The 26,080-nt window shown below is 33.8% G+C and overlaps 1 protein-coding gene and 1 pseudogene across 1 annotated transcript; both read left to right on the top strand.

The window, feature by feature from the left end:
• The first annotated feature begins 2,616 nt into the window (after window positions 1–2,616).
• On the top strand, window positions 2,617–15,872 carry LOC132281024 (DEAD-box ATP-dependent RNA helicase 15). The gene is made up of 12 exons (XM_059782766.1): window positions 2,617–2,764; window positions 2,862–2,981; window positions 5,740–5,840; window positions 6,798–6,970; window positions 7,120–7,351; window positions 7,468–7,586; window positions 8,932–8,988; window positions 9,070–9,254; window positions 14,793–14,937; window positions 15,045–15,128; window positions 15,259–15,322; window positions 15,578–15,872. The coding sequence occupies exons 2-12, from the start codon at window positions 2,866–2,868 to the stop codon at window positions 15,586–15,588; spliced, it is 1,287 nt and encodes a 428-aa protein (XP_059638749.1). The 5' UTR covers window positions 2,617–2,764; window positions 2,862–2,865; the 3' UTR covers window positions 15,589–15,872.
• Window positions 15,588–25,418, top strand: LOC132281814 (probable polygalacturonase At1g80170; annotated as a pseudogene).
• Window positions 25,419–26,080: the final 662 nt, after the last annotated feature.

Consider the following 26,080-nt stretch of genomic DNA (forward strand, 5'->3'; position numbering starts at 1 on the left):
AATTAAAATTTTCTGTTACAAACTTACTGTTGTATGACATTTTCATTTTTTGGGAGACATTTTAATTACTTGAGAAAAGTGACTTGTAATCGCCAGTGCCTCGAGGCCAATGCTTTTAATATTTGTGAGAGAATGTTTCATTGCTTATTTTCGTTAATATTTTAGATTGAAAGTTCTGATGCAACTACGAATGCTTTTGAAAATCTTTGCCCCGCATAAAAGAGAGAGACCCTAATTTGGAAGGCTATATTTGACTACTAAAAAATGACCCAAGTTATTTTGTCACACACATATATAAAAAGAGGTAATTATAATAATTCAAAAATATAGGAGGGTAAGTGTAATAAATCTTAACTATTGGGAAAGTAAGTATGGTTTATTCTAATTTTGTAAGTAATTAAATGGGTGATGACAACAATTTTAAAGATACTAATATAAGCAAACCATGGCGTCTGAAATATTGTGTTTTTTTTTTTATTATTTTTTTATTTTATGGCAAGTAATATACCTAGTCACGTCTTTTTGTGCACATTCATACTCCAATCCCACTTTCTTTCTCTTTGAGGATCATAGAAAGAGGAGGTAATACCATTGGACCACATGTCAATTGGTGTATATATTTGTCACTCTTGTTCCTAATTGACCTTACCCATTTTGTGCACTATTAAATTAACATTGCAACATATTATGATGTGTCACTCTTGTTCCTAATTGACCTTACCCATTTTGTGCACTATTAAATTAACATTGCAACATATTATGATATAACACGTAATATATCACATATGCAATAATATAGTAACACTGATGCCAGAGGTGGCTCAATCTAATTTAGAGCCTTAGGCGAAAAATATAAAGTGGTTTTTTCGACAATATAAATAAAATTAGCCACAACTCAAAAACAAAATATACAAATATATATACACACAAATTTATGACAACAAAAGTTAATAAAATTAAAAAATAATTAATGAAAAAAACCATTGAAGTTGATTTAGAAAACCCAAATCCAATACTTCTACAAATTTTTCAATAGAATAAAAATACATTCATAATAACTATAAACTAGGGGAGGAGAACACTTGCTGAAAGTAAGAAGATAAAACATAAAAATAAAAAGAACATGGAAAGTTTTAGCCAATTTCCCAAACAACAACATTAAATAGATATTTAATATTTTAATGTTGGTGTAACTTTCCCAAAACTGTTTTAAGGGTTGGTGTAAAAAACGTGAATGAGAGCGAAAGAAATAGGGGAAAAAAATTATTTAATGATACAATTTTTTGGCCCAATATTAAATTTCTATGTTTGTTAGGATTTATTATAAAACGTGAATGAGAGTAGAAAGATGGAGGGGAAAAAAAGTCATATAAGGATATAAATCAATCTTTGGGGCCCAATATTAAATTTATGTATCACTTGGAGTTCAACGAAACAAATGATGAGAGACAACATTCCCAGTTTTGTAGCCTAGGGTAGGTCCCGAAGGGCCCTTTCTAGGGGAGTTGATGAGAGAGAAGAGAAAAAAAAAGAAGAAGTTATTTTAGGATATAAATATTTGAGGCCTAATATAAAATCAGAATGAACGAGAAGAGAGAGAAAAGAGAAAAAAAGAAGTTATTTTAAGATATAAATATTTGAGGCCTAATATAAAATCGAAACTAGTGTGATAGAAAAAAAAAAAAAGAATAAGAAGAAGAAGAAGAAGAAGCTATTTTAAGATATAAATCTTTGAGGCCTAATATAATTTTTTTATATTTATTAGAGTTTAACAATATTAAGAAATAATTATAATACAACTTAATATAAATTTTTTTTAAAATTTTGAACCTTCTTATTGGCGGAGCCTTAAACACAAGTTAAAAAGATAATCCACGAGGGGTCTCGATATAAATCTTTAAGGCCTAATATAATTTTTTTATATTTATTAGAGTTTAACAATATTAAAAAATAATTATAATACAACTTAATATAAGAAAATTTTAAAATTTTGAACCTTCTTATTGGCGGAGCCTTAAACACAAGTCAAAAAGATAACCCACGAGGGATCTCGTTCGGCTCCTAGTGTAGCTCATGCCTACAAAATTTACAGGGAATTAAGAATGCACATGGTTCAATTTGGTCCAATTATGAGATAAATTTTAAAACCAAACATCAAATTGAAAATGATCGGTTCAATTTCGTTTAATGGTTTTGCACTTTCTTATATATAAATATTTATATATATTCAAATTAATCTGATGAAATATTATATATATATATATATATATATTATCCTATGTGTCGTGGTACTCCTAATATGACAAGTTATATTATATATCCATAAAAATAAAAAATATTGTATTATATGTAAAGGTTAATTTGGTTTGGTTTGATTTTCTTTTGACCTCAAACCGCAATTGAACTATTTGGTAACAATATTTTACAGTAATTTTTGGAAGTACCAATTCTAGTGGAATTTTGTGCATTGGTGTGTTTTTTTTTTTTTTTTTTTTTTTTACATGCAACCCATGAGTGTAAATAATAATAATAATAATAATAAAAAATTATGGGCGTACGAGGGTAATATTGTACTTCCAAAATTCCTCGTTTCCTATACCCTGTCCCAGTCGGAATCGTAAGTTCGTAACCCTAACTCTGCCTCTATTATTTCAGTGTCCCCTAACCCTAGATCCGTGGGTCTCTCTCTGCCTCTCTTCTTTATTTTCAATTTTGCTTCCGCAGATTCAGTAACTTCACTTCATCTCTCCCATTTAAGCTCAAGGTACGCATACGTCTCTGAACTATTCTATTTTCTCAGCAAACTCAAAACGCTAAACTTTGGTCTAAACCCTAAAAATACGAATACGTGAGTGTTGCAGGATCATGGGTGAAGTAAAGGACAACGATGCTTACGAGGAAGAGCTCATCGACTACGAGGAGGAAGACGAAAAAGCTCCCGACTCTAACAATGCGAAAGCCACTGGCGATTCTGCCAAAAAGTATTTCCTTCATCTTTTTAATAGTTGTTTGCCTGGTTAGAAATCTGAGTGGACACGATAGAAATTAATACTTGGAGCCCTTGTTTAGTCTTCTTTATATTTACCCGAGTTAGAATATTTGAGTTTAAGGGTTCTTAAGAACCAACGAAGAAACCCTTAAAACCTTATAGAATTTGATTGTTTCTGTATGTAATACGGAGTATTTTTTTTTGTTTTGTTTTGTTTTTTTTGTTTTTGTAATTTTTTTTTTCTTTGCACAGTTTCCTTTGCTACAAACACTGGCTTAGCTTATTTTGGGTCACTTGTTATACATTTATCTCATATATTCGTTTCTATGATTATTCTCGATTTTGCTGCAGCGAATACTAGGAAAAGGAAAAAAAAAAATAGTCTTTGGATGTTGGTGTTACCGTATTACTATTGTTTTGGACGTATGAGAACAAAACCCTATATTTAATGAGCCAAATACGGCTGGTATTTAATTTTTTACCAATTTCTCATTGATAAAAGTGAAAAGCAAGTATATTTAAGTACTGAATTTACTAATATGTTAGAGCTGAATGTTACAGTTGTTTGGCGCTAAATGTTCTAACATGTTTAGTGCCATATTTACTAAATATGGAAAATTGTGTGGATCATGATTTCTTAAATTAAATTTTTTTGATTAGTACAAAGACAAAAATGTGTTGGAGGGAAGGCCAATCTAGGGCTTCATTTATCTCTTTCCCAGGCATCTGTTCTATATTATTTCATTCAACTATTACAGTACCCCACCCCTCTCTGCTTGTAGTTTTGTATGATCCCTTCGTTATTGTTAGCATCATATATGAATTTCTTGGTTTCTTGATGGTATAAACTCTTAAAATGATTCTAGAAATCACCTTTCATGTCTTCAAGGTTTAGCTAAAAAACAACATGAGGCATGTTTGTTTTGTGGGATTTATTATTTCAATGGCATGTTTGTCTGTTTATATTAAATTTAAAAAAATATTTTCACTGAGCACGTTAATTAAAATCTCTCTAATTTAAAATTTAGCCATTTAATGTGAAACCTTACTTCCTTAAGTGATATCTAAATTGTTTTATCAAACATCCTGATTGAAGAGTCGACCAAGGAAATGGAAGCTATGAATTAGCGGTAGACGACGACGGAGTGCTATTCCTTTAAAGGAATCGGCTTCAAAAGCCATGATGTTGGGGGGGGGGGGGGGGGGGGGGGTGTTAGAATCTTTTGTAAAGGCAATTTCCTTGCCATTGAACTCGTTTTGGGGCTGTGGGTTTGGTTTCACCTAACCTACTTGGAGAAGCTGCCCTCTAACTCATCAGCAGGAAGCACGGGTTTAATTTTTTTTCCCAAAAAACAACATTAATTGATAAAAGTGAGTACCATCTTTGTTTTATGGCTCCTGTTAAATGGATAATTGCTTCTTCATTGTTCCTTCTCTCTTGCTAACTCTTCCAGCATCAATATGTAGATAGTTTAAATCTTCTTCTCTCCCATTATTTAAAGGATTTATTAGAATTTTAATTTGTACGACTGCCTGCCTTGTTGATTTGTAATTCTTTTCTTTTTGTTCAGTTTTTAGTTATCCTTTTGTTAATTTGTAAGCTATAGAAAAAGGAAAATGGAGTTTCATAACTATATTTGGTTTATTTGTGAAAAACTACAATGAATTTGCATCAATTTGGTAAAAAATATCAGGCTTACTTGAATGGTTGTTCTTCAGAAAGGTTCGTAATAGGCTTAGTTGATTGGACTTTTAATAGCATGGGTTTATTGGAGATCATTGTTTTTTTTATTTTTTTGTTTTTTCTGCTTGTGTTATTTTAGGAACCAAACGAGGTATTACAATTTGTTTTTTATTATATTTGATTGGCGATTTTAGTTGTTTCTGGAGTAAATTAGATTTGCTTGGGTTGGTTCATCGAGCTGTTGGTCATTGTTAGCAGTCGTAGTTGAAGCGGATGGTTGCATATGATTAGTTTTGGAAGCTTCCTCGAATTTGTATGGTGCACTGATTGTATGTAAATTTCCTATAATGGATGTGCTGTGGAGCACGTCCGAATTTCTGGAGTAATTGAATGATTTGTTTTTTAAACCTCACCTGCTGCTCCTTTTGTTTGATTCTTCTTTCTTTGAATATAAGTTAATTTGATTGGTATTCTTCTTTAGTTGGTTGGTCATGGACATTTCTTGTAGAGACTTCATGTTCTGTTTAATTAGCTGGATACAACCATATATTCTTCTTTCTTAATCCTAACAATGCTACTATCTCAAATTGGACCACCACTTTCTATTCCCTTCGGCCAAACATTTGGGTTGAATTGGCTCCTCGTCCATTTAGAATGGGTGTTAAATTAACATTTATCTTTAAGAGGTCCGACTTGTCTAGGACCCACAAGGATGGACGGTTGTGATTGGTTGGACGTGGTAACATTTACTAACCTAAGATTAAAAGAGCCTCCAACAAATATGGACTGTACTAGGAAAGGTTTTTTAGCTGCATTTAACTTCGAAAAGAGTTGCGTGTTTCTCTTTGTTTTCTATGCGTACTGCTGAATATTTGCAAATGCTGTTCCTGTTGGAGGTCCTCATTTTACATTAATTTTCTTATTTATTTTACATTTCTTCAATCTTGTAGTCTTCCTGATAACTAACTTTCTTATTTGTTTTGAGTTTCTTCAATTCTGTAGTCTTCCTGTTGATAGGTCAACTAACATATTTGTTTATTTTACTCTTTTGTTTTGGGTGATATAGGGGCTATGTTGGAATTCACAGTTCGGGATTCAGAGACTTCCTGTTGAAACCAGAACTTCTTCGAGCCATTGTAGATTCAGGATTTGAACATCCTTCGGAAGGCAAAATTCTAATTTTACATTTTCTTTTGGTTCTACTAGCTTGTGTCATGTAAATTATTAGCTTTGCTTGAGGACTTTGTTATGCTTGTATAATCATTCAAAATCCCTTGGTAGGCACAAAGTATACTGGTTAATCACTTTATTTCATGTATAAGAAGTTCTCTTATTGTTGAAACCTAATGACCTTGCATTTGATCTAATTTTGAGCAATGTTCTGCTAATGAAAAATCTGGATATATTATTTTGCCTATGTTCAACTTCAGAATTCGTATTTGACTTCCAATTTTTTGGCATATTGGCCTAGCAGGCCAAAACACTTCAAATACTGACAAAATTCTCTATTTTTTTTTTTTTTTTTTTGTCTGTCTTTGGATATTACAATACAGTCTGGGTGACCTGGGTCCATCATCTCTTTCTTGGCTATTTCATTTAGGGTTACTTTTCCATTCTTCAGTCTGTGAAAACATGTTTATTTTTTAGATGCATATATGTATATGTATAATATATATGTCGTAGTATTATTTTACATAGTTTCAAGCTATTGATCTGAAAAGGGGACACTGGTTTGGGGCATGTTCTGTGGCAGTGGATGGTTGCAGAGCCTGCCAAAAGTGGGTGTTGAAAGATGCGATCTCTTTTAAATTTGTCGGCTGAAGTTTAATCATTATGGGCTTGTTAGTTGTTTTTCTGTTGGTCATTCAAGGACAGGTTGCGTTTCATGTCTGTCTTTATGATGTTTCACAACTTATATTTTACGAGTCTTTGTGGCACGTTTATGCTTGTGCGTTCTCTTAATTTTCTTTCAAACCTTATTTGTACTCTGCAGGTAATCACTATTTCTATTCATGATTTCGGCAAGAAAACTGGTTTGGTAAACCTTTCCATTAAAAGGATCTGGAAGGTAATTTATACTTACTGAGGATTCGTCCGCTCCGATTTTGTTTGCTTCTTCATCAGTGCAACACGAGTGCATACCTCAAGCTATCTTAGGAATGGATGTCATCTGTCAAGCAAAGTCTGGAATGGGGAAAACTGCTGTGTTTGTTCTATCTAGTCTACAGCAGATTGATCCTGTTCCCGGTCAAGTTGCTGCTCTTGTACTTTGCCACACAAGAGAGTTAGCTTACCAGGTATGTCTTGAATATCTTGATGTTTATTTCGAATTATGACTGTTGAAAGCTTTATCATTCTCATGCTTGCTTATGCCACATATAACTGGGTTTTATGTTTCCAAGAATGCAATTCTAGTTCCTAACTGATTGTTTCTTTGCTTCTGCAGATCTGTCATGAATTTGAGAGGTTCAGTACGTATTTGCCTGATATAAAGGTCGCTGTCTTCTATGGTGGTGTCAATATCAAGATTCACAAGGATTTACTGAAGAATGAGTGCCCACATATTGTCGTTGGAACACCTGGAAGAATATTGGCTCTTGCAAGAGATAAAGACCTTGGATTAAAGAACGTGAGGCATTTTATCCTGGATGAGTGTGACAAAATGCTCGAATCCCTTGGTAAGTTTTGTTTAATTTGTTTTAGGATTTTTTACAAAATTTATCCTACATAATTTTTTGTTATATGTATATATTGTGTATATTCCTATAATTTGTTATGCTTTTGTTTTCAACAGACATGAGGAGAGATGTGCAGGAGATTTTCAAGATGACACCACATGAAAAGCAGGTCATGATGTTTTCAGCTACACTCAGCAAGGAGATCCGTCCAGTTTGCAAGAAGTTTATGCAAGATGTAATACTCTATTGCCCTTGCAATTTGAATTTGGAACAAACATTAGAAAACATCTATGTATTCATAATATTAATGTGTGTCATCTCTTGAATTACCTGTTTCCAATCTTGAATTTGGATATAAAACCATGTTGTTAAAATCATTATCCTTCTTTTGTCCTTGGTGCCCTTAGGGTTGGGTACATAATTGTAATATATTATGCTATAAAAAAATGATTGTAATAATATATGTGCATATGAAGAATTTCCATAGACAGGCATACCACTTATGAAAGATAATAAAAGAACTAATACTTAACATATGGAATATATAAAGTTCTCAAAGTGTTTCCTAATTATTTTGGTCATATTAATCCTCATGCACAAACACACAAAAAAAAATAATAATAAAAAAGTTGCAAAGCTGTGTGTTAAAGATTAAATATAATAGTGAATTATCATTTATTAATAATTCTACATTCTTTGAAAAAAATTAACTTCTATATGAAAAAAGAAATACCTGTGCCACTTGTCCATGGAAGGTTATGTAATAGACTGCAGGGGAAAACATAACATATATATAGAGAAATATTGAAGTTGATGGATTGAATCAATGTTTATAAAGCAAAATTGTCCCCTTCATCCGCTGTAGTCAATGTGAGTAATCAAATGGCCCAATTTAGTTGGTAAAGTGGTTGATTAATTTAAATCAGACTACAATAATCGTTTTGAAGTAAAAAATAATAAGAAAATTGTGGGTGTTTCTGTCATTTTGGAATGCTATTCGACTTATAATAAAAAAGGGATGTTATTTGGGTCTTGGGTCCCAGCTTATAAAAAAATTGAATAAAAATAAAATAAAATAAAGTTTGAATCTGTACATTTGGATTGGTATAATTGGAAGTCGAATTGGGAACCAAAATTCCTGTGACAATGTAGAAATTTCACAAGGATTCTACAGTTCTACTCTATTATAGGATCATAGATTTGTTTAACCAACATGGGTATGACACCAAGATGCCCTTTTTTTTCTTGTAGTAAATTTCATTTATGAATATTTATGTATTTTTCATGTATTTATAATTTATTATTTTCTTCAGTTTATCTAAAGAACTCGAAATTTCTTATGCTGTAGAAAAGAAAAATGTGCAGTACTGTATGATAATACATGTCATATTATATTTACAATACTGAATTGCTAATATTAGATTCGATACAATCATAGTGTTAACTCTGACAATCAGTAGAGAAGTTGATCCCTTGTGTCATCTTTCAAAAGGATCAGAACCTAAAATTATCGATTGTTTAATGCTTTGTCTTCCCGTTTTCATTCATTATGTGGTATCCTTAACCTCTGTCTTTTTCAGCCTATGGAGATTTATGTGGATGATGAGGCCAAGTTGACTCTTCATGGTCTCGTACAGGTACCTTGTAGTTATCAAATTGTGATTTAAATTATTTAAATTTGTGTTTTGTGCTCATTCACTATTGGTATTATTTTTCAGCATTACATTAAATTGAGTGAGCTGGAGAAAAACCGCAAGCTTAATGATCTACTTGATGCCTTGGATTTCAACCAAGTTGTCATTTTTGTCAAAAGCGTCAGCAGAGCAGCTGAGCTGAACAAGCTACTTGTGGAGTGCAACTTCCCTTCCATCTGCATACATTCTGGAATGTCCCAGGAAGAAAGGTTTTTCCCTATAACTCTAATTCCACAGTTCCACTCAGTAATGCTTGATCAGTTTGATGTTTAATTAAGTTCATATATGGTTGTTCAGTGCTCGTCTAGGCCCCCAAAAGGCCCTATCTTGTCAAGGTTCTGTTGCCTCAACCTATTAGAGGTGAGGCTATTTTAGTCGGTGCATTATGCATATTAAGGCCTCAGATGTGTGTGTGTGTGTGTTTTTTTTTTTTGGGGTTCCGGGGGGGGGGGGGGGGGGGGGGTTCCCTTTCTATTTTAATTGTCTTTTATGATCATATTTGATAGGTCATATGGTTTAATCCTGTTCGTTATCTGGTAAATATATGAATTGCAGTACATGTGTGAAGTGTGATTTTAATTATTTATGGTATTTTTATGGTAATATAATATATGTTAATAATCTAGGTGTTTTGTAAATGCATATTTGGAAGGTATTTGATTTACATCTTGAAAGGATAGTATGCATCACTTTAGCTGACCACCTTAGTTGATAGAGCCCAAAAAAAAAGGAAAAAAAAAACTCTTTAATTTTGTTTTGACAGTTTTTGTGCTGTGTGTTATGAATTGTTTCAATTATAATTGGTTTGAACTGAATGCAATGAGTCTAACGAATGCACTGTTGATTTGGCTAACTCAATGAATTTCATATGCTTGAGAATTCCTTCACTTTAATTTTAAATGTTGTTACTGTTGTGCTAATGTAGCATGCTGTGTTCATACTATTCTATAAATGAACTATTCTGTTATTTTAATTTTAATTTTAATTTTAATCTACTTAGATTTTACCTTGTGTTGAGATGTTTGATGTCAATAAATAGAATTGGTTCATTATGGTTTTAAAGTATGTTAAAGGGCTTGTAATGAATCTAATGATCTTAATGGAGTTGGTGGATATTGAATTATGCATGCAAACCTAGTAATTTATGCCCCCTCTAAAATAATTTCCACGGAAATTGCACATAAAGTGGTTAGACCACTAAAGTGACTCCAAAACTATAGTTTCCTTGCAAAACCGAATTAATTGATTCTCTTGTCTCAACAGAACATAATTTATTTTCCACAATACCCAATCCTAATAGAGCTTCCAACAAAGGACTCTTCATTCTTTAGAAGGCTGTTTTAATGGCAGTGTGCTCTGTTGTGCACAATTATTTTCTAATATTTTGACTACTATTGATGCTGGGAAACTATGTTGGTTGTGAAAAATTATTATTCAATATTAGTATGTGCATACACATTTACGCATATGCTTGTTTAAGTGTGTGCATGTGCATTTGTGTGCTTTTAAAGGTTTTGGCTACGGAGATTACTCGGAATTTGTGGTAGTTATAGTCAACAGACATGCTTCACTATCCTTGTTATAGGAAATAAAACTTCTATGAATGTAGATACACCTTGTTATCACCAATATGGGAGGATAATAGAAACACTGTTCACACTTCTAGATTTTCATTAATTTCCAATGAACTAAAGCTGGTTGTTATATGAGAATTGTTCTTTAACTTTAGGAAACAATTCCAATGCTTTAGGTTAAGTGGTACCACCTCTTTTGTAAGTGAGGTTGAGGGTTTCTTTCAATGGGGCATAAGGGGGCTTGATGATTTAGGAAACAATTTTAATGCCATTATAATACTAAGGGATTGTTGGCAGAACCTTACCATTATGTCTAACCGTTTTTAGGTCAACTCGTCGTATCATGCTAAGGAAAAGAAAAACGGATATGGAGATGGCAATGGATATGATGGTATATAAATTTATTACAATATTTAATGAGGTCCAAACCCCTTATCATCTTCGTTACTATACATGTCTCATTCCGCTGTTTCCAGATTAATCCATCAAAGGAATCCCGTCAAATAGGAATGTGAAGACGGGTTCTCTCTTTGTGTGTGTATTGTATATTTTTTAAGTAAGCCCATATTTCCGCCCGAGTCATAACATTGTGAGTAAGAGGCTGCGTCCAGTCGTAGTGTTGAGTAATGTGTGTGCCTATTAGATATAGTATATGTGTGTTGAGTGACTTGAGTCCCACCATGATATAAGGAGGCTGTAACTAATTGCTGCAATGTTGTGACTTGACAAATTTAGTATCGCTCCAAAAATATACATTACATTGGATTGAATTCATGCAATGAAACAAATATAATAACACCACCAATATGTATATATATATATACTCCCCAAGTTATCTTGTATATTCAACAATGTCATGTTAATTTAAATTAATGTCGCAAACGAAATCCTACTTATCCCTGAATATAATCCCCTTGTTTCAAATTACTATCACATTATAACAATTCTAGTTATTCGGTTGCAATACATTGTTTTTGCTCATCTATAGTTTCATTATTTAAAAAAATAAAAAGAAATCTTCAAATACACAAACAATATATACATGGACATAGTATTGTATTAAGTGAAGATGGCGAACAAGAAACAAGACCAAACTTGGGTGAGAGAGTGAAAGATATCCAGATCGATGTTTTTGATGAAGTTGGCATTGAAGTTTTTGAGCTCACCATGTAGGATGCTCCAAATGGGTGGTTTGGGGATTAGGAGGCTAGTGCCTATTATAAGGCTCTTATGGGGCAATGGTTGTGGAGTTTTGGTGCTTAACATTATAGGCTATGGAGTCTCATCACTAGCCGTTTTGGGGAGGGGAGCGGTGGTTGGTGCTCCCTTGCAATGTGCAAGTGTTTGCAAATTCATCCGGAAGGGCTGGGATGATTTTTTTGAAACATATTAGATTCCAGGAGACTTGGTGTGGTGATTGTCCGCTCGCGTGTTCTTTTCCTAGGCTCTTCACAATTGCTTTTGATAGACACACCTTGGTTGCTGACTGTTATCAGCTTAATAGTGGGAGGATGACTTGGGATGTGCGCTTTGAGACATTTCCAGGTTTGGGAGCTGGACGACGTTCTTGGTTTATTAGAGGAGTTGTACTGTTAGGAGATCTTGTTTGGGTACCCTCTTCTCAGGGAGGTTTGACGTGCACTCTCTTTATAGGCGTATTTTGGATGCTTTGGGGCCTAGCTTCTTGTGGAAAGTTGTTTGGCTATCTAAGTCTCTCCTCAAGGTGGCCTTCTTCGTTTGGACAATGGTGTTGAGGCGGATCTTGACATGAGATAATCTAAGGAAAAGTCCATTGTTTGTTGTCAATTGGTGTTGTATGTGCAAAAGAGATGGAGAGTTTGTTGATTATCTTTTGTTTCACTACTCTATGGCCCGGGACAACTGGGATCTATCTTGGTTTTTTTTTTTGGGTTCAATGGGTCATGCATCGGTCCTCGAGAGCTTGATTGAAGCTTGGAGATGACGTATGCTCGTGACTTTTGGAGGGTCGCGTTCTTATGTGTTTGATGGTACTTATGGAGGGAGAAGAATAGAAGATCTTTTGACTGGGAGGAATCTTGTATTGGGGCTCTGAAGTTCTATCATGCGCTTTTTTTTTTGTTGGGTCTTTGGGAGATATTGTAATTTGTAAATCTTTAAAGCAGGTTGAATTTCTTTTTGGGGTACTTTGGGTTCTTAGGGCCCTATTTGGTCCTTGTGTAGCTTCTTCTAGATGTGTTCCCCATTTGATTGCTTTTTAATACAATCTTACATATATAAACAAAAGTTATTGAGTTCATAATTGGTGGCATTCTTGCGCTAGAGCTTGGGGTCTCAGCCTACTTCTTGTAGGACTTTGTGTTCGAGGATTGCAATGATGGCAATCACTTTCCTATGTTGAATGTGAAGAGCAAGATCTTGTCCAAGGTCATGCAGTACTTCAAGAAGCACGTCATAACCCCAAACTCCGGTGTCAAGAACGCCGCTGACATCGACTCAAGAACTTTGACGCCGACTTTATTAAAAACATTGATCTGGATACCCTTCTCTCTGTCAACCAAGTTCAATCTCTCTATGATTCCATTGATGGTCACTTGATGATCTAATCCTGACTGTTTTTTGTTTGCCATCTTCACTTAATACGATACTATATACATATATATGTGTGTGCATTTGAAGATTTTTAAAAAAAATTTTAATTATTGAAACTATGGGTAAGAAAACACAATAGTTTTTGGTTATTTTAGGGGAAGGTGTTGGGCACCCTTAGACACCCATACTTCCATATTGCTTGTAAATGTGACATTGCCTAGAGGTGAGACCAATTCATCAACGAAAGGGGTCTCTGCCCTCAATAGGCGTCACTAGGATGGAAGGGTGTGTGGAACATAGAAAATATGAGTTTGGCATGACCAAACCTTGGACCTACCCGAGTTGCCTATGTACCTCAGTTATGCATTTCTTTTTTCCTAGTTGGTACTCACACACACTTGTCTTTCCTGAGACTTGAACCCCTGACCTTCTTTTGGGAAGTAAGAGGCTGATACCGCTAGGCCACTGGCCAGTTCAGTCATGCATTTCATGGTGAGAATTAGGTTGAACTTAGTGCGATTATGACAATCTAAACAATGGATGGAAGATTTGGAGTGGTGTGACCGAATTTAGAGGATGCGTTGTGAATAGCGTGGTCAAATGTCGTTCGGGCTAATGATTTGTGAACTTATGAGTTCTAGTGGAATAGGGGACATACGAGTCCTAAGAGAGAGGGATGAGGACATCCGAGTCCCAAGTGGAGTTCTATATGGCATAGGAGGCTAAAAGGTGAGATGTGAGTCGAAGGAAGGTCCTAAAAGGACATACAAGCCTAAAAGGAGAGATGTGAATCAAAGGTAGATCCTCAAGGACATATGAGCCTAAAGGAGGGCTGTTAGTCGATGGTAGATCCTAAAGGTTATATGAGCCTAAAGGAAGGCTGTTAGTCTATGGTAGATCCTAAAGGGTATACGAGCCTAATGGGTGATATTTGAATTGAAAAGAGTTCCTAAACGGCATCAGAGCCCAAAGGATGACATAGAAGAGTGCTTTGAAGATCATTTATCTATTGCAACTAAAAAATATTAATAAATTTTATTTTATTTTATACTAAGAATGCATAACATGGAAGTATATAATTCAACCATAGATTATTGATTAATTTTGATTTTTATACTACGAGTTGCATAATGCGGAAGGTGAGGCTAAACAAGTTAATCTCATTAGGATTATTTTTACCATGCATATTGTTTTTGTCATTATAATTATATGTATATGCTCCAAATTAAGAAAAAGTTCATGGATGCTTGAATTGTGGTGGCGATGGAAGTAAGGTTGGCTCTGCGGGGTGTTTTTGTAATTTGTCTTGTTCTGAATAGTGTTGGTTAAAGTTCTTTTCAAGACTTGTTTTGAGCTACCTAAATCATTTGGTTGTGTATCTGGGATGGGTGTAATGCTGAAAGTAATGAAATTCAATTTTGAAATCATTGACACTTCATGAGGGTTGTGAATGTTACAAGTTTCGGCATTTACATGTGTCTGAAATTGAAAAGATACCTCAATAGAAGTGACCATGCTTCTTAGTGGTCTTTTCATATTTTCTACTGCTTAATGGCAAAGATTTTGGTGATATCTGATTATCATTGTCGTCTCTTTTTCCAGGTTGACACGGTACAAGGGTTTCAAGGAGGGTCATAAAAGAATTCTAGTGGCAACCGATTTGGTTGGAAGGGGAATTGACATTGAGCGAGTCAACATTGTTATCAATTATGACATGCCAGATTCAGCTGACACTTATCTCCACAGGGTATGTACCATTTATGTTTGACTATAATAGGAGGGGCTGCTGATATATGGTGCTCAAAACCACAGTTGAATAACTTGCGTTCTCCTGGGGTTTCTAATTCTGGACAGGTGGGAAGAGCTGGTAGGTTCGGGACTAAAGGGCTTGCAATTACATTTGTCTCTTCTGCTTCGGACTCTGATGTTCTTAACCAGGTGACTTGACCACTTTAATTACACTGGACAATGAAGTTCAAACATTCCTGATCAACATCTCCACATTTGGTCACTTGTTCTGTTGATATCCCATTTATTCTATTAATCTTGGATTAATAAATTATTACAGGTTCAAGAGAGGTTTGAGGTGGATATAAAGGAGCTTCCGGAGCAAATTGATACTTCTACATATAGTACGTGTCTTACTATTCAATGATTTTTCTGCTAGCTTGTGGACTGGCAGTCTTATTTATTTATTTTTTAGTCCATTTTCCTCTGTTCTGTTTTAGGACTTAAAATTATTTTAGATTGTTTGTTATGCCATTTTATTTACTTTAATCTTTGAAGTAATGTCATTTGTATTTCTCAACTTTAAGGATTTAGTGCTGTTTAGGGTAATCTGATGTATTATTATATCATGGTCTTACTGCGAGTTCTCTATTTTGTAGTGCCATCGTGATGGAGAAGGAAAATGTTCCATATAATCTTCCAAGAAGCATGGGTGGAAAAGGTTCTCAGGAGGTGTTTACAATCTTTCCGTTAATAGTGGCAATGTTCGGGGTGGGTCTTTTGAAGGCAGCTGTTAGGGATAACACAGAGATTCAGTATTTACTTGCGTTTTTAAGCTATTAAGCACTATTATTTATTAGAGTTCCAACTGATGGATGTTTTGGGGAAAACTAATAGCTGAATTATATTGTAATATGTGTGGTAGTTTATTGAAATTTTGCTGGCACTTTAGGATGGCGTTTTGTTTCTTCTCTGGTTAGGAACGTAGGATTTTAATATTTAAGCCTCCTTTGTTTTAACGAAAGTCGTTTTTCAGAAAAAAAAAAAAAAAAAAAAATGTAATTTTCACAATTTCAGGTGTTTGGTTGCACGGAAAATGGTAAAACTTCGTATTGATGCAAAAATTTGATGCAAAAATTTACTTTCTTTTTGACCATCAAATGACTTGCGGATGCAAAGTCCTCAATGCATTGGATTTGGAATGAAAACAAATTTAATTCAATTTTGACCTAATATTTTTTTCAATCCTAAATTCAAGGGGCCCAATGACTACCACTCTTCTTCTTCACTCAGGGTAAAAGCCTCGTGACGCTCTGTTGCTGCAGTGTCTTGGGTTATATTCAACAATTAAGGGCATCCTTGATTTGTAAATTTGAGAATAGAAAATTATACAAAATTTTTAGTTTGGTTCACTTGTAAAATTTTTTTTTTTAGAGAATTGTTTTTATAGTTATTTCAGATTTACAAACCAAACAGGTCTTAATTTTTAGACCCTTGTACCCTCTCAATGGACAATGTCACTGCTACCCTTGTTACATTGGAAAATTTTGTTGTTCAATCTCCAAATAAAATTTATTTGCCCCAAAAAAAATTGAAATTATGGTGTAGTCAATTGTATGACTAAGCCATTAATGATGATTTATAATTTCCAAACTAATTGGCACACTTAATTACCCAAAAAAAAAAAAACACTAGGTATACATAATACCAACTTTTCAATCATAATGGAGCAACCTAACCTTCATTTGCACAGAAGGCTATTAAAACACACACGCCAATTTTGAACAAAACATACACACCAACATTGCTCTGGTATTGTGAGTTACTCCCAAAGTTTTCAAAACGCTAGGAGCTTCATTATTTGCGAAGATTTGTCTAGTACGACCAGCATTAGTTGTTCCAACCAACATAAGTGCATTTACAAGATTCAAAAGTAGATTGTGAATACTTGCCCAAAAAAACGAGTGTAAATTGTCTTCAATGCACTTGTACATTATTTATTCAAGATAGGGAAGGAATAGAAATCTCGAATTTTCCATGTTGCGCTGTTGTTTAATGCCAATCGATCTAGTACTGATTTTCTTGCTTAATATTTCCAGATACACTAATAACTACAGTCAAACCCAAAGCCAAAAGCAGATGTGATATTTAATTTGCTTAATTAAGTTCCAAAATTGCATTGACGGATTCTGATCACATGTTATCAACAGAACTGAATACGAAACATCTAAGAATTAAATTAACATTATCACTATGAATATTTCTTCCTTTTGCCATCAAAATCACCCAACTGCGAAACAAGAATCATTTTTTTACATACAATGGTAAGAGAATGGGCACTCATAATTGCACTCAAATTTGTAATTCTTTTATCTTGGTAGTTCTTTTATGTATAGATATAGATATTTAATTTAATTTCTAGATATTGCCAATGTTTAATTCTTTATACAGGATCTGAGGTGCATACTTGTTTTGAGCCTGCTTTTGGCAATATTGATTTGCAATGAAGCCAAAAGTACTTGTCATGTTTATGAATTTCACCATTTTCCAAATTTTTTGAAATTTTTGTCGTTGTAAGAGCATTTTCGTCTTTTGTCGTTTTTCGTACCCGACACTGTAGAGTGTGCCGGTTGTGTCTGAGAGTTATTTGGGGCATTTCATTGAGTTTAGGACTTTTTGAAATGTAAGGGTGTTCATTTTTATATTTTTTCATTTTTCGGACTGGACGATTCCTTGTGGGACCTGTTACTGGAATTGTCGTGTGTGGGGATTTTATTTGGGTTCATTTACATCATATTTAATTTTATTTAATGTGTTATATAAGGTGATAAAAATTATTTAATGTGGGTATATGTATATGTAGTGTAAAATGTGAATAAAAGAAAAAGGAAAATAAAATAAGAAATTGGTGGGACCCACCTTAGTTTTAAAAAAGAATTAGAGACCACATTCTGGTCTCATTTCTCACCATTTTTCTTTTCTTTTACTTCAAACTTCAAATCTTGATTCTTCCCTCATCAATTGGAATTTTTGGAAACCGTTTGCGGCTCTACGAAGAGCACGACGAGGTCTACAATTTGATCGGAGCCAATCTCCATTTGGCCACCAATTTGGAGAATCTCTAAATCCTAGGGTTTGAGATGAAATTGGAGATTTTTGCTTAATTGGAGGTAGGGGTATCTAATGCATGCAATCTTTGATTTCGGTGAATTATTTCTCTATTATTTGACTCCACCATGTCTTAATTATATAATTTTGCTTGTGGTTATATGGGCTATGTGTAATAATCATGCTAGTTGTATTCTTATATGAGATATTAGTGCTATGAACGTGTTTTAATTGAAATTATATGAAAAAGCATGCTAAGTTTAAATTCCTTATATGCCTAAAATGTTATATATTATGAATTTGAGTTCGATTTTTGTTGAAACTTTTGAGTTAATTAGTTTATTTTACTTTATTTTGTATGCAAGAATAATGTATATAAAATATGTGGAAATTGATATTGACATGATAGGGAAAGGTATGATGCATTCATGCATGACATTGGACATGAAAAGGAGAAAAATTTGAGTTGAAATGAAAATTTGTTTTTGAAAAAAATAAAAGAGAATACTATGGGAAAGGTTTTGATGGAAAGTTCTGCGAAAAACCTAGTCGCCTAGAAGATTGCTTATGGGTCCGTGGCGTTAATGTGATCTAGAGAGAATTAGGAAGACTGCCCTAGCGTGGTTGAGTTAACTGGGCCCCAAATGACACCCTAGAGCTTGCCTTGTGGTCAGTGACAGTTAGCCAATCCTTCTCTTGTGCCGCCATGGAGTTGCCATGGGACGGATTGTATTAACGGTTTGGAAATGATGGCAGAAATGGTTTTGGTAAAATTGGGGAGTGACATTGCATCCTATTGCACGGCATAATTTAATTATGACTTGGATTGTCAAATTTGTTGCTATGTTTACCCTGGTATGGTATGATCCGTTTTTTTTTACTCATTGTGTGGATTCACGGGGTCACAAGAGGTGTGTCTTAGGCACCACCTACTGAACAATTTGCTCACCCATTATATTTATCATTTTTCAGGACATGGAAGGGAAATGGTGGATGGCGCTCCTCCACAAGGTTCGACCTACTGAGCAATTTGTCCACCCTTTATATTTATCATTTTTCAGGACATGGAAGGAAAGTGGCGGACGACACTCCTCCACAAGGTTCAATGGGTTAGTAGACCGTTTTGACATACCTTGTAACTATAATCTTATTATTATTTTATAAACCCTGGGATGATACGTATATTATGTATTGACATAGGAAATGATAGTAGTATCCTTAGTTGACTTCGAGTTCGGTAAGGATCCGATTAGCGATTCGGACCCTCGAATTCGGGTCGTTACAGTACTAGTTCTGTTACATTTGATGTTCTAGATTATGGAGCGGTTGGTGATGGAATCACAAATGATACACCAGTAATTGTTCTCAATTATTCCTTTTTATTTATTTTATTTATAATAATAATTATTATTATTTATTTTTATCCTCAAATGAATGAGACTAGCTCTCAAATTCTAATGCTTCTGCGCTTTGTAGGCATTTGTAAGGGCTTGGAATGCCACATGTAATGCAGAGATGGGGAGGGCAACAATGAATGTTCCACATGGAAACACATTTTTAGTGCGTCTCATAACCTTTGCTGGCCCTTGCAAGTCCAAACATATCAACTTTTTGGTAACGAGATCAAATTAACACTCAAAATTGATACTCAATCAATATTATTACCGACTGATGCGTTCATTCCTAATTTAAACACATTGCTGAGATACTTACTCAATATTATTATCGACTGATGTGTTCATTACTAATTTAAACACATTACTAACTCAGCGTCTTTGTTGGGCACTGATAAATTGGTAATTGCAGTCGCACAAAAAACCGATCATCAATTGTAATGGTTCGTTCTCAATCAATAGCGTGGATGACTGACACTTAATTTGTTACAGCTATCCGGTACAATTGTAGCTCCTGAAAGTCCTGATGCATGAAAGGGAAAGAATAAGGGACGATTGCTGATATTTCAGGGCGTGATTGGACTCAATTTAAGTGGGTCAGGTATGATTGATGGACGTGGTAAGGGTTGGTGGGATGTATCATGCAGTTATCATCCACATCAGGTACAATTTTTTTTTTTTTTTTCAAATACCCTTTTGATACCTAGTAATTTTGGTACCTTCAATTTTCATTATTTCATGTTTTATCAGAGGGATGTAACAAGCTTGCACCAACTGTAAGTACCACAATTTTTTTTGACGTCTCCATATATATATGTATATATATATATATACATATTCACACACACACACACACACACTCAAATAGTGTCACAAATTGTATAAGCTTGCATACCATGTTATGCACTCAAATAGTGTCACAAATTGTATAAGCTTGCATACCATGTTATGCAGGCACTCAGTTTTATAGAGTGTAACCAATTTTGTATGAGTAACATTTCAATTATAAATAGCCCTCAAACTCACATTCTTGTATCTGGAAGCACCTATGTCAACTTCAAATTCCTGATCACAAAATCTCCTTTTTAAAGTCACATTTCAAGCTCCGTTGGATTGTCTGTTGACGGGACAAACATTGGCACTGTTAATTTTATTTTTTTCCTATTTAAAGTCACTAATTAAAATCATTTAATTTTCATTATTGTAGAATTGTTAGACAACTATAGTTTATTCATATCAAACCTAAAAGAATCATTTCAAACCATTGCTTCAAATAATTGATCCATCCAATTGATTCAAATAATTTTCATTAAGGTGCTGTTTGATAAAACTTAAAATTTTAAGGACTGTATTTTAATTGCTGAAGTTTTTAAGTGGTAATTAAAAAATAAATACTTTTTGATATTTTTTTGAATTTTGAGTGTTCAGCATTAAGTGATAAGTGATATGTCAGTTACTTAAAATTTTACCTCATTTTAAGTGGTGCTTACCGTTTTAAGTGATATTCAAATTTCGTTATCAAACGCACTTAATTGGATAAAAGCTTAATCCGTTTAAAATTAAGCGCTGAATTAAATAATCAAACAACACCTAAGTATTTTAATAAGTGTAAAATACTTTTCAGTAAATATTTTCTGTGTTTTCTGATGTTTGGTTATTGTAAAATATTTACGAAGAAAAAAAACATTAAAACCTAACAAAAATAATTTATTCATCAATTTTTTACGCCCCACCCGATGGATTCGATCTCAACCTCGACCTAGACCTTTCCCAAATACCGAAAATTAAAAATAAAAGAAATATTTCACTTGAAAAAAAAAAAAAAAATTTCGAATAAAATATTTTACGCGGAGCCTAAATGATGTTGTAATAAAAGAACAGTTGGGGCTCATTTTACTTTCATGAAATAAACAGAGTCGTTAACATCTTTGTTTTGAATTGTACTATCACATCATATTAATTATACTATTTACCCTAATTTTATTATTAGTATCAATTTATCACAAAAATGAAAAAAAAAAAAATAGATAAATAGATTTGTAACTACCATTTCTAAATTGATTAACTTATTATTAAAACTACGTATTATAACCAATTTAAACATTTTTATAGTAAAAAAATATTATTTTTTTATACAATATATTGATGAAAAATTAATAAAATACTTTTGAAAAAAATACCTTCTTTTCATGTAATATATTCATTAAAGATTTTAAAATTAATTAATTTTTTATTTAAATAATTAATTAAAAAAATTAAAGGTAAATTTATGCAAATTTAATGAAAAATATCTCATCAAATTAGTATGAATTTTTTCGTAATTTATTTAGAAAAAAAATAAATGTAATTTAATAAGAAGGGGCATTATGGTCATTTAATGAATATATGTTGCAACAAAATGAGATAGTTTAGGAGATTTTATGTGTGATGTTTCCAATTTTAGCATTTTTCATTTTTCTGAAATTTCGTCGCCGCGAGGGCATTTATGTCTTTTCATGTTTTTCGTACGGGATTTTAGTTGGGTCCATTTGCATTTCACATATTTTATTTTATGTGAATTAAGTGGCATTTACTTGGTGGTGCATGTATTTAAATGTGTGGTGTAATTTTGAAACAAAAAGAAAAAAGATAAAAGAAAATGTTGGTGGTGGGACCCACCACTCATATTTTTAGTCGTCTAGAGACCACACATGGCCTCACTTTTTCTCTCCCCGCTAGTCTCTCTCTCACTCTCTTGTTCATCTCATTTTCTTTTTCATTTTTGCATCAAACTTTGAATCTTGATTCCATCTTCAATACTTGGAATTTTGGAGTGTCGTTTGAGGCAAAACGGAGAGCAAGATGAGCTTTACGCGTGAGTACCAACAATTTCAGCTTTGAGCCTCCATAGGGATTTCGAATTTCTTGACCCATTTGAGGGTTTTGCACCAAATCAAGGTTAGGTTCTTAATCCATGAAGTTCTTGTGCCTTAGTGAGTTAATATACTTGAATTGTGCCTTAGCATGTTTAATTGCTTTGATTATAGTTTAAAATGACTTGATTGAGTGTATGTGAATGTGTGTGGATGGTGTTAATTAGATTTTATGAAAAACATGCTTATATATTGAGTTCTTATTTCTATTATATTGTTAACATGCTATAAATGATGTATGAAAACATGCTAAACTATGTTGTGAGAAATATCTTAGTATTATTGAAATTGAAAGTATGAGACACGCATACACATCATTGGGTTTGCATGGAAGGAAATCGTTTTGAATTGATAAAAAGGGAATTTTGGGAAGAAGTTTTTAATTAAAGTGTTTTATGAAAACCCGGTGGCCGCAGGGGTACCAAAGGGTTAAAAGGTTAATATAGCCTAGAATGAACTAGGGAAATTGCCTTAGCGTGGTTGAGCTAGATTGGCCCCATAATGATGCCGCGGGGGTACCAAGGGTCAGGGACACTAGCCAATCCTTCTCTTGTGTCACTGCGGGGTCACCAAAGGGCGGGTTATATTAACAGTTTGAAAGCGATGATTTTGAATGTGAAAATAGGGAGCGACATCGACATGCATTGCACTCCCATTGCATTATATTGTGTACACTTGAGATTGATTGTTATGTGACATTGTTCCGACATTGTATGATCCCCATTCCCATTGCTCTATTTTATGTTTGGATTCACGGGGACACAAGAGGCATGTCTTAGGTGTCACCTACTGAGCAAATTGCTCACCCCACATATTGACATTTTTCAGGTCATGGCAAAGAGTTGGCAGATGATAATCCACCACAAAATTGATGGAGTATTGGAAGCTCTTCATCTTGCTATTTTGTACTTAGGCCATTATTTTGTATGTCTATTGTTTTGGAAATGTACTAAGTTAACATTCATGGCCTTGTAACTTAAATGATGAATTTTATCCCTTATTTGGTGTAAATGAAACTAATGCAATCGTTGTGTATGTCTCCATGTAATTGTAGCAAGTGATGTTGTAAGGTGATTATATAATGGCACATTAGTTCATGAACGTTGAATGTTTATAATTGATGGTTTAGTTCAGGTCCGGGTCATTTTAAAGTTTCCCTCAACCATTTCAGTTCATTTTCCAAGTGCAGCAGGTCAATTGCAGGATCAGGACTCGAAGGAATCATTTCGGTCGACCAAAATGGCTCATCGATTGACCGAACTAATTGCAACTCTCGGGATCTCCTATTTCGGTCGACCGAAATAGGGTTCGATCGACCGAACCATCCTCTTGCTCTCAGTATCTCACCTTCGGTCGACCGAAGAAGAGTATCGGTCGACCGGTTCTTGAGGGCCTGCTTCGGCCAACCGAAGCTCCACTTCGGTCGACTGAAGTGCACCTGTTGGATTTGTTCTGCTCTTCTTTCCTTATCATCCTACTCTTGACTCTTGGGTTATGTTCCAAGCCTTTGGGAGAACTTAGTTTGATCCCACGTAGGATGTTTTGACGTTAGAAATGATAAGTTTGACGTAGATGACCTCGGATTCAGGCAAGGAGCCGGCTAACGGTTCGGACCTCCGGGTTCGGGTCGTTACATTATGCACAAAATATAATTTAAGGAGATTATTTATAAATTCAAACATAGTTCAAGGAATTTTTATTACACTTTACTTTTTTAAAAATGGTATTCCTTAAATATATTTTTTTGACTGTGACTAAACAGGTGATGATTGTATATCCATAGGAGACCACACCTCAGATATACACATCACAAATGTGAACTGTGGACCAGGCCACAGTGTAAGGCAAGTCATTTATATTTTCAGATCTGGATACCCTCTATAAAAATCACTACTGCCTTGAATTTGAAATTTGAAAAAAATTGAATTAAACTTCTTCCAATATCAAATTCAAAGCATTCGGCCAAACATAGTATACATTCATTCGTAATTAATTAAAAAAAAAAAAAAAAAAAAAAGAAGACCGACAAAAAAAAAAAAATTCCTAATTAATGTTAAAATGAATATCAAAACCCTATCATTTTGGGGCTTCTGTGGTTGTAGCATGGGAAGCTCAGGGAGGAATGGAAATGAAGTACAAGTGAAGAACATTACGGTCAATGGGGTTAACTTTTTCAAAACCACCAATGGGGTACGGATCAAGACATGGCAGGTTCGAACCATATATATATGAAAGAAGACTCAATCAATTATATATTTTTCTCAAATTAATTTAATGTAGTTGATTTAAATATATACTCTCTCCATCTCAATTTAAGTGTTGCTCATGGGCAATAGAAATTTTTAAGGAAACATGTGACATGCATTGTTTGTCTAAAAAATTACTAGTTTGTCCTTTTAAGTTTTGAATATTCTAAGTTTGAAATTTTAAATTTAAAGGACATATATGTAAATATGTGAAATATATTGTTTGAAAAAGAAAAATAAACTATTATTTTGGAACTGATAAAAAATGAGAAACATAACACTTATTTTGGGCCGAAGGACCAATAATGCTTATTAATTAGTTAAAGGAAAAACCAACTAATAATAGTAATACTTATCGCTACTTGTTTGGGTACTTTGGTTGGGAGAGGTTACGCACTAGGGATCATCTTCATTCTTCAAGCATTTAAACTTCACTCAAGTGAAAAATCCAATAATTATTGATCAATACTATTGCGATGCCAGGAATGCGTGCAAACCAACGGTATGACAACATGTCATATAGTGTGACATATATGTTAGTTTTCTTCATATTTGTTTGTAATGTTGATTTACGAGAATTAAATGTACGCAGTCTTATCTCTGCATTAATTATTTATATATATATATATATGTTAGCAGCAAACAGGAGTTGAAATAAGCGATGTACGGTATTAAGGGACAATTGGGACATCGATGAGCAAAATTGCTATCAATCTAAATTGTAGCGAAGCTGTTCCCTGCACCAGAATAGTGTTGGACAGTATGGAATTAGCACCGGCAACGCCTGACCAGCAACTCATTTCCAGCTGCAACCATGACTATGGAAATGCTGCAGGATGAGTTCACCCCAAGTCATGTCTCCTCTTGCATCATTAAATCAATTAATTAACTTGATCAACCCTAGCTAGCTGCCTTGTCTTATAATTATGCAAAGAGATACAGATAAGAATTATTAAAATCAATTACTAATATTGTTATAATTATGTCCTATAGTGATCAATAAATAAGGAGTAGTGATACTTGGACCAAACTCTCAAAGTGAAATGTCTGACCTAATTGTTTTGATTGGTTATATTTACCAAATATAAAAAAATGGACTTCCTTATATTTTACATACATGACCAATCAAAACTTGTAAGTAAGACAATTCACTTTGGCTGTATTCGACGGCATGGAATTAGAACTTTGAAATTAAAAAAAGAATTGATTCAATTTTCTGAGTTACTTATTTCCAATTCCACCAATTCCAGTACTAAAACTCCAATTCTATACCAGTCAAACGTATCCTTTAAGTAATCGGCCAAAGAATCATTTTCCATAAACGAGTATATCTCTCTTTTGTGCAGTTTCTCTTTATTTTTACGTATCTTTATATTGCTTATGCAATAATTCACATACCATCTAAATGTTTCATATCCTTACAAATTACGTACAAAATTTGACTTAGTACCGAACTACGTACGATCTCATTAACATTAATTAGACGTAGAGGATGATCGGCT

This window comes from Cornus florida, unplaced genomic scaffold (genome assembly GCF_030987335.1).
Source record: "Cornus florida cultivar Cherokee Brave unplaced genomic scaffold, ASM3098733v1 CherokeeBrave_3.0.0_Hap2_Chr11, whole genome shotgun sequence".
NCBI classification, from domain to species: Eukaryota; Viridiplantae; Streptophyta; class Magnoliopsida; order Cornales; family Cornaceae; genus Cornus; species Cornus florida.